The sequence below is a fragment of the Drosophila erecta genome, unplaced genomic scaffold (genome assembly GCF_003286155.1).
Source record: "Drosophila erecta strain 14021-0224.00,06,07 unplaced genomic scaffold, DereRS2 tig00000000-arrow-pilon, whole genome shotgun sequence".
In the NCBI taxonomy this organism is placed as follows: Eukaryota; Metazoa; Arthropoda; class Insecta; order Diptera; family Drosophilidae; genus Drosophila; species Drosophila erecta.
In genome coordinates this window covers 838405-854968 of record NW_020825194.1, presented here as the reverse complement: position 1 = coordinate 854968, position 16564 = coordinate 838405, and the positions used below count along the sequence as shown (strand labels likewise).

General features: G+C 46.4%; 1 protein-coding gene across 5 annotated transcripts in view; it reads left to right on the top strand.

Moving 5' to 3' along the window:
* Nucleotides 1-7781: 7781 nt before the first annotated feature.
* LOC6554749 (band 4.1-like protein 4A) overlaps nt 7782-16564 on the top strand; it is a 48272-nt gene continuing 39489 nt past the window's right edge. For all 5 annotated transcript variants that reach the window (XM_026981334.1, XM_015153628.2, XM_026981364.1 and 2 more), the window contains exon 1: nt 7782-7939. In XM_026981334.1, the coding sequence (XP_026837135.1) occupies nt 7856-7939 (84 nt within the window). In that variant the 5' untranslated portion in view covers nt 7782-7855. The remainder of the gene's footprint in view (nt 7940-16564) is intronic.

The following is a 16564-nucleotide window of genomic DNA, read 5'->3' as shown; positions in this document are numbered from 1 at the left end:
CCGCCGTTTTTCACTAACTGTGTTTGCCCCTGTTTGCCGTCGTCCAATTTGTTGATTACGTTTATATCGCAGAATGCCATAAAGGGATCTGTTTTTATGATGGCTTCACTCGAACTGTCCGCGACTCTTATCGACTGTCATCAATCTGAGGTTGCCGACTGCACCACCGCCCTGCGAATGCAGCTCCTCTTGTTTATGGTTTCTGGACAGCTGACATGTCCAGCTGACCAATTAAAAAGTACCCTAAGTTTGGGGTTTGATTATCACTTGGGCTTTTGGGTGATTTACTAGGAGTATCTTCAGTGGTCAACCAGTAAAATATGGCTATGTCTCAGACTATTGAGTTAAACAGCAACCATTTAGTAGGCTAATATCACAAATGAAGAAGTGTCGAATTCCACGAGAGTGTAATCTCATCGAATTGCCTAATTGCTACGATTATGCGAATGAAAGTTAACCAACTCGTTTTTCACTCTATAAGTTATGCAAATTGATTCACCTCACCATTTCTGACCCGCATTTAAGTTTTGTGTGAGTGGTTCAGTGAACTGGCCCCTTTCTCCGACTCCCTTTCTCTACTTGGCTGAGATTCATCCGAGAATATACCGACCCAAATAAATGGGTCAATCGAATGGAACAAAACCTGTTGTGCCATCACATCGAACCGTACTCTTCTGGCAGAGAATTTAAATAAAATTCTTATTAGTGTGCAAATGAGCTCTGCCATTTGACACTTTTGATTTGGTCAAAGCGTGCTTTATGGCATTGCATAAATGTGTGCTAATGGCTCTGGGACCTTTTCCGCCATCCCCCCACTCTTGGCATCAATTTTATGACCCGTCTTGACCGCCTGCAAAGACGCTGATATGACAGAAAGCCGAAAGCCCTTTTGCTGTGGGCCATAAATGCAGGCCGAATTCGAGATGCAAGATGAAGTGCCCGTTTGGTGGCCATAAAACGGGACAAAAGGGGGTGTTTGGTGGTTAGGCATCAATTAAAACGCGGCGGCTAATTGGAGCCATAACTTATGTCCCGAAGTGGGCAGATCGCTGCAACTTCAGCGGAAGGCGGATGGCGGATGGCGGAAGAAAGGTAGCAGGTGGTGTCGCGACGGAGGAGCAGTCGCTCAAATAAGTAAATTGGATTTACCCCGGCCACAAGGCAACTTTGCCTGATTGCCTGGTGGATTGGGGACTCATGGGCGCTCCAGTTCCTCGGATCCGGCTCCTCGGGCGGTTCTATTGCTGCTATTCCTGCTACTTTTACAGCTCAGCTGACAATGTTGCCAATGTTGTACGGTAATTTTACATAAAAGCACATAAAGTGCAATGTTTGATCGTAAAACTTTTTTACGACATTCTTCCTGTGCGCATATATAAAAATGCCTTTCAGCCAGCTGACTCCTCAGTGGGTATTTTCCTTTATCTGCTGTGGCGCTTATATTATATTCCCACCGCCCATTTCCGCTTTTCCTCCGCTCTGCTCTTCGACCCCTCGGCTGCCCCCAGAAATTGTTTGCTCATATAAAATTTGTAACACGTGTGCCGAAGGTGGCAGTGGATCTGAAGATCTGGGCGGAAAAGCAGGACCCATATACCATACTATCCCCCATCCAGGCTCTTTGCATTTCTATTTCGGTGCGTAGGAAAATTTATGTTGGCCTGGTTTATTGTTCGGCAGCAAGCGAATCACTTTGGAGAATTGCTGCCACCAGTAAATCGAAGGTGGAGATGGGCTGGGAATAACCAGTGAGTGGGCGTCTTCAGCGCGGAATAATCTTGGTAATTTACCCAGGAGCTTGGCCTCATAACTGCAATTGCCGTTTCCGTTACCTTGAGCTGCAGTCTGCAGTCTGCAGCATTTAAGCACTCATAAAGTTAATGACATGCAGGGAACTCCAGGTGAAGTCAGGGAAACACCCCCATGCGCTCACCAGAGATGCCTGGGATTCCATTGTATCCCGGAGGTATGCAAATGCAACTGTCCCATTTACTCGCCTCTGGATGGCAGTCATTAAAAATAAAGCAATTTTCACGCATCTGCCAGGCCGCATGGAAAATAAAATGCATTTTCCACCACATGACGAATGGGTTGATTCTATTTTCTATTTTACAGTTTCGCAGCCAGCCCATCGCCCATCCTTCATTAAAGAACAAGAAAAGCGGGAAAATGTATTCCTCTTCTTTACTTATATACAAGTATATGTATATGCTGCATAAAAGAAAATACACAAGTGCCAGCTGGAATGAGGGTGTGCAATGATGACGTTACCTTCGGCAACCACCGCACGGAGCATGATGGCCAACAGCACTGGCATACCCTCTAAACTGGAGGGTATGTCCACTCCGCGCTGCTCTGTTTGTAATCAAGTATTTACCCAACCGCATACATCTCGCATGCAAGCACTGCTGGGTATGCAGGAACATGCCTCAACTTTGCTTGGGGCACGCCCCCTCGCAGACAGCCAGTCAAGTTGTCCTACGGAACAGACGCGGCTCCAGCATCAGCTGCAAAGGCACTCGGAAAAATAAGTATAATGCTGAGATACAGATACATTTACAAAGTATCTTTCAAAAGGGCTGAGCTCTTGTAGAGCTACAGCTCTAGAGCTTTCCGCACTTAAATGGTTTTTGAGAGTTATTAATTAAGTTTTGCCAAAGCTGCAATGTTTGTTTTAGTGTATGGCCTTACCTTCAGTCTGAACTCTAGCCGGCATATCCAAGTGCAACTGCAACTGTGACTGCGCCTGCAACTGCGGTTGTGGCGCACTTTAAGCGAATTTCATTTGTCTGCAGCGTCAAGCACTTGACAATCACTCACGTAGCCGTGCAGCTTCCTGCCCCTCCTCTGCATTTAAGCCACCTGCCCCTCCTTTTAGCCCTTTTGGGCGCCCCCCTTTGGGGAGCCCCTCGCTGAACCCGCTCCCTGGGCGCTCGTCTGGGCTTTGGCTCTGGCTTTGGCTTCGGTACCGTCTGGTCTTGGATTCAGGGCCTGGATTCTGGGTCTGGATTCTGGGTCTGGATAGTGGGCTGGCTGGCTGGTTGGTTGGATGGATGGTGTTAACAAGTTCCCATGCAACCGCTTAAATATTAACGCACACACGGCGACACACGCTGATTCATTGGAGGCAGCTGTCGTTGTCGTTGTCGGCAACTGTAAATAAATACTCATGCAGCACACGGTGCAAAAACTTGTGTGTCATTGCACTCGACAGCCAGGACTCGGCCAGAAAAAAAAAAGTAAGAAACACATTGCGGATACGTGACGTTAGCAGGGACAAGACTGCAGCGAAATATTTGCCCGCGAACCGCTACAAATCATTGAAATCATCGAAATGCCAGCGAGAGGCATAATTAACTTGCAACTCAATCAGTAAACTCGCATGAGGCATGGGTATGTCATGCGGGGCACGAGCGTCAATGCAATTAGAGCCTGTCTGGATGCCTTGGACAATCCCATTGGGTTCCACAGGCTCATTACGTGCCAAATATAAGTGGGAAAGAAACCAGGAGGCAGTGAATCTGGCTCTGATTGTGGCCCCCGTCGAAAGTGGGCGCCAAGACACGCCGTCGACCGTGTTAATTGCTGCAAATGCCTCAAGGTATTCCGAGGCCCACGCCCAGCTGCCCCAGCCCCCAGCCCCCAACCTCCAACTCCACCCTTCGGACCATATGTTATGTGGCAATTGTGTGTGAGGTGGCTGTAAAATTTATGCCCGCCTGCGGATTGCCAACTTGCCCCTTTCCACTGCCTGCCTTGGTGCCACGTTTGTGGCTTTGGCGCAGATATGCACACGGAGAAATGGCATCAAACATTACTTCAGTTCACTAATAAACTCTATGCTATTCTTGTGCTCAGATGTCCTATGGAAGTCTCGGAATAACATGCTAGATACATTTGATATTGATATTTTTCGACACTCGTAATTCCTAAACGATATGCACATTTTTCCAGTGCATCTCTGGCTGTGCATATGGCTCTGAAGAAATGAGCCAGCTAGCAAATTCTCAGAAACTAGCGCCAGAGTCAGAAAACGAGACGAGACTAACAGGGACTAACTCGTGAACAAATATTAAGTAATTTTGCACACGCATATCTCAAGAGGAGCATCGACTGGCTCCGAATGGGAGATAAACGTATTTTTCCAACTAATTCTGGACGGGATTATGTCATTGTGGAGGTCTTGAGGTGAACGCAACTCAGACGAACCCTTTAACAACTGTCAGAATGGAATTTCCCTGAAGCCCTCGCATGCCCACCTTCCATTAAGTCTCAGTCATTTGCAGTCTAGGAGAAATAAATGCCTGTGCCCTTGGCTTCAATTTTCCAGCTCATTTGAGAGTTATTTACATCTCACTGCCCGACGCCCCCGAAACCAATAAGCCCCGTTTCGTAGTCAAATCAACCAACTAAAAAAAGGAGCAAATCAGTGCCATACCTTTCATACATACCGGTCTATCCCCCTAATGCCCGAAACCCGGCGCGCATTTAATCATCATTAAAGCCCGAAAGTCGGAAAGTCTGGCACTGCTTCAGTTGCTGGCCTGGTCCTGGCCTGGTCTGATGAGGTTGGGCAATCCTTCCGAATCCGAATACGGATCCAAATCCAAAGCTCCGCCACCGCCACCGCCACCGCCCTGAGTCTCACCTTTTTGCCATTTGCACTCTTCGATGCTTTCACGTTTTTCATCATCATTACCAGCAGCTTCTACGCACACAGCACGGCGGGTAATAAATAATTTCGTTTAGCCAGAGAACCAGACGCTGAATCAGACCCAAGCCCCCACTTTTCCCGACCAGATGGATGTGCTGAAAGTTTGTTTGGCTTTCGCCTTGGCTGGGTGTTACTTCCGCAAACATAAAATGGCAAAAATGGCAAAAATGGGGGAAAATTGGGGAAAATCGAGGATGAAGGGTCCTCTGATCCATTGAAATATGACAAAATGCTGTTTGAGACATTTTCAGTTATTGATACGCCCGTCCGTCCATCAAGCCAAGAAACGCTGAAATGAATGCAAGTAGGGAGCCACGTTTATGATGATGTGAGGAGCAGAGTTTCGGGCACAAATATTATTAATATACCAGGCAAAAGCAGGAAAAATAAAGAGCCAGCCATGGTAGAGAAAGTAGTAAAGTTCCCCGGAAAATTGAAAGCAAAGTTTCGTCTGATAAATATGAGAGCCAACAGGACGGGTGGTTTCTGGCGAATGCCACACGCACTTTATCACAAATCAAGCCAAGTTTTTCCGGCCGGGGCGTCTAAGATACGGGGGGTTTTGGCCAAAAGTCACGCCCACCGCCCCCTGCTGCTGTGATAAATTTGATGGGAAAAGAAATTATGAGGGTGTCGCTGGCTCAAGAAACGATTCTCATGCTGATGCCGTGATGGTGATGGTGATGCTGATGATGTCCTGTAAACACAGGCTCGGGCATAAAGATATGGCCCTATAAATATGCCGGGCGATAAATTTCCCCAGTGTCATCTGGAATGGCGAAGGTTTGGAAAAGCTGCTCAAAAATCGATCAATGGCATATTTATCATACGAGTATGTGCGGTGGCGCGATTTTTGGGGACCAACTCGCACATGGCCTTGCGGTTGGCCCTTCCAAAGTTATGGCCATTTCGATTCAACTTTTCTGCGAGTTCTGAGATGTGAGAGGTTACTGGGTCTAGCTACATTAAATGGTGATACCTGTGATGAATAGGTTTTTCTTATTACCGAAAAAAACGATTTTTTTATGAAGGCGACATGCCACTATTCCATTTATGGCTCCCAAAAATAGAGCTTTCTTTTGGTGTCTCTTTAAATACAGCATAATTAAAAGATTTTAGAGGTCGTCTCTGAGAATCGTGGAATGCAGAAGTGCATTTTAGAAGATTTCAAGGGTGATGTTCCCCGAAACCGAACATGGCAATGAATAAGTTTATTGCCGCGCAAATTGCTTTCCATTTAAATGTACATAATTTCTAGGCGGGAGCTTAACGAGATGAGCATTAAATTTAAGGAAAATGCGGAAAATGCCATCGTAAAAGTGCGGCACATAAATGTAAATTGTAATTTCCGCTGTGCGTTGGGGCGCTGCCACTTGTGGGTGTTTTTTGGCGGGGAGGAGGGGCGGCTGGGGCAAGTTGAATGAACTTGTTGTTGCCTGCGTTTGGCTGCAATTAAAATTACATGCAGTGCATTCTCCATTCTGCATTCTCCATTTTCCATTCCATTCATAGTGGCTGTCATTCAGAGAAATATATGCATTTTAATTGATGTTGCTGCTGCTCATTCTGCTGCTGCTGCTGCGTTGACAGAGTGACCAAGTTAAAGACAGATGTATGACAGATGTCAGTCAACTTGGCAGCCGACTTTCCATTAATTAGGCATAATATTTCATTAGTGTAATGAGCGCCAGGCAGTGGGAAATGTGCCAGCTACTAGCGTCTAATGAAGGCAGCCACTATCTGCGCTGTGCCATTGTACACTCGACGAAATATCAAGAAATATCACCTGAAAACGAAAATAAGTAAAGGCGCGCAGTGAGTTTCAAGCCAGGACCCACATTTCTGTGGCCCAGGCATCCCTTTCTGCGGCAGATGCCTAAAATGCATATCTCTGCGATACTATTTACGCACGCTATCTTTCTATCCGTGTATGCAAAACAACAGACTTGAGGTCTGGCCATGTGAAATGTGCGAAAAGTTGGCATGTTTTTCAGCTGCTCCTTTGGCTTTTGCGCTCGGCGCCTTTCATTATGCGAGTGCACATTAATTATTTTGTAGTTGCAGCCGGCACAAAAGGCGAACTCTTTTTCTATCTCCGACTGTCGGCGAATGTTGTGTGAAGTTGCCGAGAGATATCAGCTCGTGGAACACGGAATACGGTATACGGAATACGGAATACGGCAGACACTGTGCCGTGGCTTAATTTGTTTGGGGCTCAAACTGATTTGATGGGCTCAACGATTGAAACGTTGGTCTTTGGACTAGTCCGTTTGTGCTATTTGGTTTTGAGCAGGAACACAATCTTAACATGTTAGTCATTGCCTTGCCAGGCGTCACATGCAGTTGTCCACTGTACTTAAGTGTGCTTAGGTTTCGCGCTTTATCAGCCGCATTTCTTCTTGTGGGGGCTCTCGCCTTCTCCACCGCTATGTTGGCGCCCAAAGCCCGGCGCTTCCTCCTCTCGTGCTCCGTCTCCCGCCTCCGGGGTCCCCCATGCCCCCATGGCTCTAATGACATAATCTGCTTTTGGCCAACATACACACACAAACACACACTGGAGCAGAAAGCCCTTTAACTAATCCGCTTAAGTGACTTTGTTGGTGCTGCCGCTGTCTGTTGGCCGTAGGTGATTCTTCTCTGCTTCTTCCACTTCATGCATATTAAACTTATCGCTGGCAAACAACCGCAATTATAAAATTATAATGATAATGCCCAACTAGGGAGCGGCAACCGCTGACAGTTGGACTGTCATTGCCGCTGATGATGATGTTGATGTTGCTGTTGATGTTGAAGTTGCTGTTGCTGTTGGTGTTGCTGTTGGTGTTGAAGTTAAAGTTGCTTTTGCCGCTGATCTGGCAGGCAGATAAACGGCGAAGCCAAAAGAGTTATTAAAACAAGGCCTAGTGGCTTTAACTTGGCTCAAATGCCGGAGATTGTTGCGACAATGTTTACATACCCACAGAGCAAACCAGTTTGCCCGTTGCAGTTGCATTCCCACTAATTGCCAGCTACCTGCTAATTACCTGCACGATATTAATAACCACTTTCTATCTTTTCCATTGCAGAAAATGCTTCACTCTCTCGGTGACATCGCGGCGTATACTTAATCTTGTCAGCGGGCCAAAGCACGGCTAAGCAAACATGAACTGCCTCTGTCGCCCATCACGGATTATGTCCGTGCGCATTAATTTGCTGGATGAAACCGAGTTTATACACGAGATCAAGGTAAGTCAGCTCCACAGCTCCACAGCTCTAGAGCTCCTTTTTTTTTTTGCTTTTCCCTGCTGGTAAACATGGCCAACTCTTTCGCTTTCACCCCCACAACATCGTCAGCATCATCATCGCCATCCTCGTGCTGAAGAGCGTTTTGTGGCCACAAAAGTGTTGCATACTTTGCACGTGCCTCGGATTTTAAGGGGTGCCAAGCCAGTGCCCCATCCTCATCAATATTTAGTGCAGGGCCTTGTGACTTGGCAAACATGCAAAGTGTCATCATTCACACGTCCATCGCCACAGATGCCTGCTGTTTTGCAGCGCCTTTCCATCTCTTTGGCTTAAAACTGCGCACGTTTGCCAAATTAAATGGGTCGCCAGGCGACGGATCCCTTTGTCTCCGTTTGCCATTCTCCACTCAGCTTGGCTGGGAAAAATTGTGCTGATTTCGCACGCCATCTCATAGTTGGCATCATTGTGCGGGCAAATCAAATAAATTGTTGTGATTCCTCTCCGCCGTATGGTTGGCCTGGATTTCTGCTCTTCGGTTTCAGCAAACCTTTGCAAAATCTTGTCCCCATGCAGCCCCCATGAAAAAGGAAACTCCCAGCCAGCATATTTGTATTTGTATTTGTATTTGCCTCTCTGGCTTTTAATTGAAAAATATTCCGAGTCCGTTTCGGATTCCAAGAACGAAATCGAGGGCATAAATCAGTTATGAATGTTCGGGGAAATATTGTTAAAATGCCATAAAATAGCTCGATGACATCGAGATGGTTTCGATTGTGTATAAATCAGAAAAGCCATTTGCCGAGCACCAAATTGCCTTGAAAACTCTCTAGTTTCAACAATTAAATGTATGGTTTTCTACAGCAATATCGAATCGATTAAAATACCAATTGATGCCCTATAAACATAAAACTCTGTCTGCAATCCCAATAAACTGCATTAAATCAATTACGTTCGTAGACCTTCATAGACATCCATCCCGAAAAGAACAAAGCTGAAGGTTGTGCTCCATGCACAATTCAAGGTAATCGCCCGATGTTCACCGAGATAAGGTTCCACTACAACATGATGCCCGATCATATTCAATGCAAATTCTTGTCATCTGCGATGCGATGTGCCTGTGAGGTCTGCGACATAATTAGCAGCGACTTAAAGGGCCGCCAGTTAATTATGCAGATGCCGTAAAGTCGGGCGGTGTGTGTACTCGTCTACACACATGCCAACATACATATATGTTGGGTGTGCGGTGTGTGCCAGGTAATTGGACCAGTTGAGCGTGAATCGCCCACGGGCTTTAAGTTGTTGCAGCCTGCTGCCTGATTGATCGACCGGCGGCACGGAGTCGGGGATCGGTGCTAGGGAATCGGGAACTTAGCCACGACGACAGACTAGTTTAGCCATTCCGGGAACTGACTAATGACACTGGCAGCTTGTGGCGTGTGGTGCATGGGGCATGGTGCATGGTGCATGGCATGTGCAAGAATTGGAGCACGTAAAACGCTAATAATCACAGCTCATCAGGGGAGATTTATAATAATTTTACAAGATCCCAGCCGAGTGCCAGCGGCCCTAGCATTTGAGGGCGTGGCAACAATTTGACAACGGCCAAGTGGTCAAGTGGCCAAGTGCCACATGGCCAAATGGGCAAGCGGGCAGTGGCTATTTCTGCCCGCGGGGGTCGCCATTAATGAGTCTAAAAAGTGGACAGAGCCGGAGCAAGTACTTATAATAGCTGGCACAACTTATCGCTTGTCATTATTGGCGGGTCGGGGCGAGTCACCTCGACTCACCACATGATTGATAAAAGACTCGCCGCCGACAAATTCCGAAAACCCAGAAAAAAGCCACCACAAACAACGTCGAAAGCCCAGCCATGAATGAAAACTCAAAGAGCCGCGATGACGATGGCCTGATATGCAAAAACGGCAGCGGAAAAAATGCGTGTGGCCGCCAGCCTCAAAACGTAATTTTATTTACACGACTAAAGACTCCGGCCAAGGAGTGTGGCCAAAAGCAACTCGGGCAGACTGGCTGTCAAGTTGCCACGGCGACGTTGTCGTTTTGGCCGTGTTGATTTTGACGGCTGCCGATGGCACTAAGCGCACGCACTTAAGGCCACCAAACCACTGCAATCCACCAATAATGACAGAGCTGCTGAGTGGGGTGTACACAAGATGTGGCATGAGGATCACTTTAATGATTGCACACAAATTTTTGGAGCAGATACATACAGAAGATTTATATGGCTTATGTATATTTTACTTCCGATTTTGGGCCGACCTGTTTTTCCTGAGTATTTATTCTGGCGCCCAGCCAGCCAATGCTGCAAAATGTGTATGGGTGCGCAATCGATATTTCATGGCCACGACATGAGCTGCGTCGAACGTTGCGTATGAGTGATTATTCGGAATGCGTTATCTTGCGGATTAAATTTAAGTCGACAAGCGGAAAACAAACAAAATCGTATAGATACACCCGCAAATAAACGACCACAATGTCATGAATGAAATTCGCTTTAAATAAATTTGACCGAATTACTGACTGAATTACAAAGAGATTTATCAATTGTTACATTTTTGCCTGTAGTTTTTATTCTGCTTAGGTGCGTATGTAGCTCATGCTAATTTGATTAAAAAAAAATACAAATCAAAAGCTGCTTTACAGCGTTACCACAATAATGTCAAAGACACATTTAAATTGGCTGCTAAAATGTGAAAACAATTACTCTTTTAGGTAGCAATGTAACCATAAAATGTTACAATATGTGAAATAAAGCTTGAGTAAAGGTTCCCATAGTAATGAAGGGAAAACAGAGTAAATGTAAACCATTAGTGGGCATTAGAAAACTAAGTGGATTTAAAATCAAGAAACCATAAATTCTAAGCTTATTGTTCCAAAAAATATTTTTGTTCCCTAAAAATGCCTCGGTAAAGCTTGGCACAAATTCCAAGAGACCTTAAAGTTCCCGAGACAAAAGTCTGCAAAATGGAGTTGAACCCGCCGAAAGCGAGACAAAACCTCTGCCCCGGAGACCCTGGAGCCCAGTCACTTAAAGGCTGGCAAAACTGTGACAAATGATTTGACGACTTCATGCCCAGACTGGAACAGAGCTCTACGTGCGCATATAGACCAGAAATCCCTGAGTCTGCGGGCCATTTATCACGCTTACCATGCTAATGACATTTGGCCAAGTCGGACCAGCAGACTGGGCCACTTCTCGAGTGCTCCCAAGCAGAGCGGCACTTCTTGGCACTTGGGGCGGCCAAAATGGCATAAGCTTGTTATTGCTGGATAAGGTTATATAATTATTTCTTAACGGTTAAGCCGTTGCGAGCGGAGTGTGTGGGCATTGTTTGTCCAGCGCTTGATTCTGTCAATACAGGGTGCCATTGGAGAATTTATGTAAATCATTCCGCGCCGCACACACTTCACTCCAGTTCAGTTCAGTTCGGTTCAGTTGAGTTCCGTTCAGTTCACTTCACACCGGCCACAATGACAGGCCGAAATGGAAAATGGTTAGTTCGAGTGCTTCACGAGCAAACACTCGAAGCCAGCAATTCGAAATTACCATATACGTATCGGGCACCTAAACTCTAGAGCTAAGCCCGGTCCAGAAGTTGGCCAGGCCCCCGAGCGACATTTAATTAGAGTCCGCTGCTCGCGTCATTGCTGGCCGAAATAAACCTGCAGTTTATGGCCAACATAATTAAGTTAAAAGCTTTTTTACAGTCCCCGCCATTTCGTTCCGCAGAGGAAACCGGACAGAGCTCGCTCAAATTGATAATGAAAATGAAAATAAGCAAAGCCCATGAAGCGTGTTTAATGGCTAAATAAATGCCGGCGTCTAGATTTCAGCACCCACACCTGTATCCATGCAGCTGGCTATCTGGCTATCTGGCTGTCCCAGTATCTGTGTGTGCTTAAACTTAACGTCGGCCAGGTTAGCAGTTATTGACGGTAATTTGGGCCATTTTGCAAGGCCAGGCCGTTGATTTGACCCATGAAGTTGGAATGAAAATGGCTGCATTTCCATGGCAAATGTTTAATAACGGTTGAGATACTCCGAACTAATGGATTATGTTTTAAAGCACGGAAATAAATGATTTTCTCTTCGAGTTGGAAGAGATACAAACTTCGGTGCTAACACCTTAAAAGTAATTCAATATTGTCATTATAAGCAGCACAACACTGTTTTCTGTGTGGAGAAAGCATAAGCGAAATTTAAAATTCACAATACTCCCGCTTTCAGGCGTATTAAATGACGTAATTAATAAGAAGCAAAAGGTTAGGCCCAAAAGCCCCGAATGTTTTACCTTTTTGCCAGCTCAGCGAAACACTTTTCCGGCGTTGCCCTTTTTATTTGGCATTTTTTGGGGCAGCCGGGGTAATTACTTTATCTGTTGCTGAAGTTGCGCTACGGTTGGATAATAGGATTAACAAAGAGCCCCTTGAAAGAAACAGAAAACAGCAAACAAAAATTCGAAAACTCGAAAGCCAGACCAAAACTGGCCGTTCGTTGCCTTTCGCAGCTGTCAGAACCATAACTCAGTGTCAAGTCGAGACTTTGCGGCTATATCTGAATATCTGAGTATCTGAGTACGAGTATCTGCGTGGCCACAAGGCCCCCGCTCAATCCCCATCTCCGCAGCGCTCCGCTTTCAAAAAGACAAAAAGCAATTGTTCAATCCGGAGGGAGAACGGCGAAATAGATTTGCAAACAATTTGCAACAATTCAATCAAAAAAACTTTAAACGCAAATACAGAACGGACAGACATCAGCGGGTGGCCAGCAGTATGGTGGGTGGTGGGTGATGGAAGGTGGATGCTGGATGGCAGGCGGTCCGGCTTGACGGCCATCAGATAACTCACTCACCTGGTGGTCCGACGTCCGCCATCCGCCATCCGACGTCCAATTCCCGGGAACCCCTTGAGTCCCTGGAACCCCGAAGCTCCGGCTTCTTTGCGCCCTGTGTCGCTGTCAGTTGGCTTCGCCGTTTGTTTGCCAAGCGTTTGAATGGGTTAGCGAACAAAGCGCCAAAGAAATTCAAGGTGAGCGCAGACCTGTACACCTGGAAGAAATGTCAATTCCCTGGCAGGATTAGAAAAAATGTGAACAGAAACCTGGCGAAGAAGTTATACACATAAATTTAGAGCCCTTTCTAGAACTAGTTCTAAATCTTAAGTAATGGAACAGCTTTTATGGTTCTACCTAGAACGATTTTTCGAAGTGCACACTAGCCATCTAGTTCTTGGCTTCCATTCACCGTAGGATAAGCGCAGAAATATTTGCGAGGCAAACAATGATATCCAGCATTTGCACAGACGTCGTGCGATTGCGATAGCGGAAAATGCAAGTGATGCCTCTGCGGCGGAAGTCGTAGCTCTCGCCGGAAAAGCGCGAGACAAGTTGAACAGTTTGAACATCCGAGCATCCGAACATCTGAGCATCTGAGCATCTGAATAGTTGCACGTGCAGTATTTCACCGGCTTGGCGGGAGCAGAACGCCCAGATGCATCGATAGCATGGCCCAGAGCTTGGAATTAGCACGGCAAAGGGAGTCATGCTCAAAGAGAATGCCAAAAAAAATATGTGCCGGAAAGATGCGACAACCGTCGACAGACCAACGAAAACAAACAAAAAACATTCAGCAGTGGCAGCAACCCAGAAAAAAGCAGAGCCCGAACATGCCGCAAAAAATAGCAGGAAAAGCGGTGGAAAAACAGAAATGGAAGTGCCGCTATGTGACGATGACGATGATGTACCAGTACCCACAACTCATATCGCAGCTAGGGCCAAAACTCCAAGCCAAGCCGATTCCATGGCTAAATCCGAGGCTGAATGTGCGATGTGGGATGCGGGATGTGGGCTGTTGGCCGTTGGATGTTGTCCGTTGGATGTTGAACCTGAGTCCAAAGTCAGCGCCAAAGTCAGAGGCTGAGCAGCAGAGTCCCAGCCATCCGCATCCAGCATTGTCAGGCTTTGTGCCGCATGCAGTTGCCGTTCGCCGTTCGCCGTTTGGCGTGGCATGCGAAATAAAACTCTCGTAAACAGACAGCGACGTCTCTGAGCTGCCAGCATCGGCGGAACAAGGAGCTGTCAGCTTTGGGCCAGGCCGCCGACTATCAGATACCCTGGGCGCAAACCAATCGATGCACTTGCTTGCCCCAATTGAAATATGTCAGCTTAATTTGTGGAAGTATTTTTGTTGATTAGTGATGCTTAGACAAGAATTCCTTTACTAACGCAACACATTTGTATTGCCAATTTTGGGAGCGCTGAGTGCGCTGGCCCAATCAACGCTGTTCGCACCTGGTGCAGGGTATAGCTATAACACACGGTACAGGAATCTCAAAAGGCAGCATCCACTGCGACAACAACAGCAACAAGAACAGCAAACCGACTGACAACAAACATTGCGAAGAACAAGCAGCCGGCAAACAACAAAAAAAGCAAATAAAAAAAAGGAAAAACCGAGACGACTCGAGTTGAGTTGAGGAACCTTCTCTTCGGCGCTGAGCTGCAGGAATTACGCAAATCTCGTTTGTTGAATGTGTTTTTCAGTTAGGTGAAGATGCGCCAATATGGGATGAGCAGGGTGGATCCCGGCCCCCAAAAGGGGGTTCCCCAGAGGGGTGAAGAGGGGGGAGAGGGGCTGGGGTGAGGAGCAGACATAAATCTGCTTTAGCATTTGGAAAGGCTGCCTGCTTTTTGTGCATAACGACGACACGATGTTGCTGCCATTGCTTTTCTTTCATTTTGTCGCCGTTTTGTCTGTGACATTGCACTCACTCCGTTTCTCTGTTTTAGCCCCGTTTGTTGGCTCTTTCTGGCTTTTATTTTTGTTCCTCCTATTTCAGCCCTGAGCTTAAGACTCATAATGCCGTTATAAACACAAACGAATGCAGCTCTCTGCTTCTGGTTTTTGTTTTTGTTTTGGGTTTTTCGTTTCTCGCTTTTTTCCACCGAGAGTTGTGTGCATTTTTTGTTGTCAGAGGTCAGCGCTCGTTTAAGCCAAGCATCGCAATTATACGCACAATGCAATTGGCGGGGCTAAAACGCACACAGACACAGCTCACATGGCATGGAGGGCATTAAGTATACGACCCGTGGATGGCAGAACCTTTTGGGGGCAGATGCCGAGTCGAGCATCAGCTCCAGCATCTGACCTGACCCCCATTGCCGACGACTCGGACTCACTTCTTATTTTCCATTTCAGCCAGCTTTGTTTTTATTTGCTCCTGCAAGGGCAATAAGCTGGCGTTTCTTGTTAGCCGCCTTGCAGTTTAAATGGCAGCAAATGAGCTTACACAGGAATGCGATGTAATCTGACTGGGCTGGATGAAACCACGGAGGCGGATGAAGTGTAGCACTAGACTTTAAAGTTAAGAATTACCTATCTACAAATATATATTTCACATATTTATTTGATCTGTGAAAAACGCTGCCCAAGCATGTGCAACTATTTTTCATGAAGTCAAGTTAATTTCAAGTAGTTTTGACAAGCACGTGTGTTTGGGGAGCTCATCCTTTGAAAACATAAAACACGTGCTAATCATATTAAAGCCCGGCGACTTGCAGCGTAAAAGGCCGAAATTGGGTTAGTCACGTCGTTAAAGTTTGCCAAGACGCTGATTACGTTTTAGCCGGAACGCGGTGCTGGGATTTTTGCCTCTCCACCGAAAAGTGTCCCCCGGGGGTGGAAAAATGGGAAGTTGTTTAGGGCTGGCTGGTGGCCAGACATGTGTGCTATATTTTCCGGTTTACCACTTGGCGTTCTCTAATTAAGTTGCATGGCAAAAACTTCCTCCTTTTTGCTCTGGTGTTGCCGTCAGCTGACAAGAAAAGCAGGCAATCGAGGTTGAGAGCCAGTCGGCGGCGGGGGGTGGCGAAAAATGTAAGCTCATTAAGTGTACTTGGCCAGGATTCGATGTCCTGTGGCTCCGAGGCAGGCGTGGGTCCTTCCAGCAACATCAAAGTAAGCATAATTTGATTAAGACATTTTAGCCAAAGACCTAATCATCATTAGCATCAACATAATCATCGTAAGGCACATCCGGCGTCTTCTTAATTTTTTCTATTTTTTCTATTTTTTTTGTTTTTTCCTCCTCGACTGCCATTTGCTGCGATGTCAGCATCAGGATCATCCATAGCCTTCATCCTTTGATGCCCCAGACATCATCTACGTCACTGGTTCGAGGAAAATCTAATTTATTGAACTCTATCAGTGAGTGAGTTGTGTGGAAATTGGCGTTGAAGCTGGGGGAATGTTTCCGCCCCCAAAATCGTTTGTCTGAACGTGGAAAACCTTTGGGACCCAAAACACTTTCGTTTGCACAAGTTTTTCCGGCAAAACCCATGTGATTAATTGCGGTCCTTCCATGTATACGTTGATTTCTGGCCATAACTTAGGCGCTGAACGACTAGTTCATTAGGCTGGTTGCCAACGGGGGGTGTCTACTGGCAGGGATTCCTGAAAGGTACGGCATCCAATAAGCATCCAATCCAGATCGATAAGGATGGCTCACTTGCTTTCGGCACACTTTAAGGAATGTTATTTCACTCGCTTTTGCCTCATTTGGAATTCCATTTACGTGCACATGCATTATTAGCTGCTCTCAGTAAGTAAA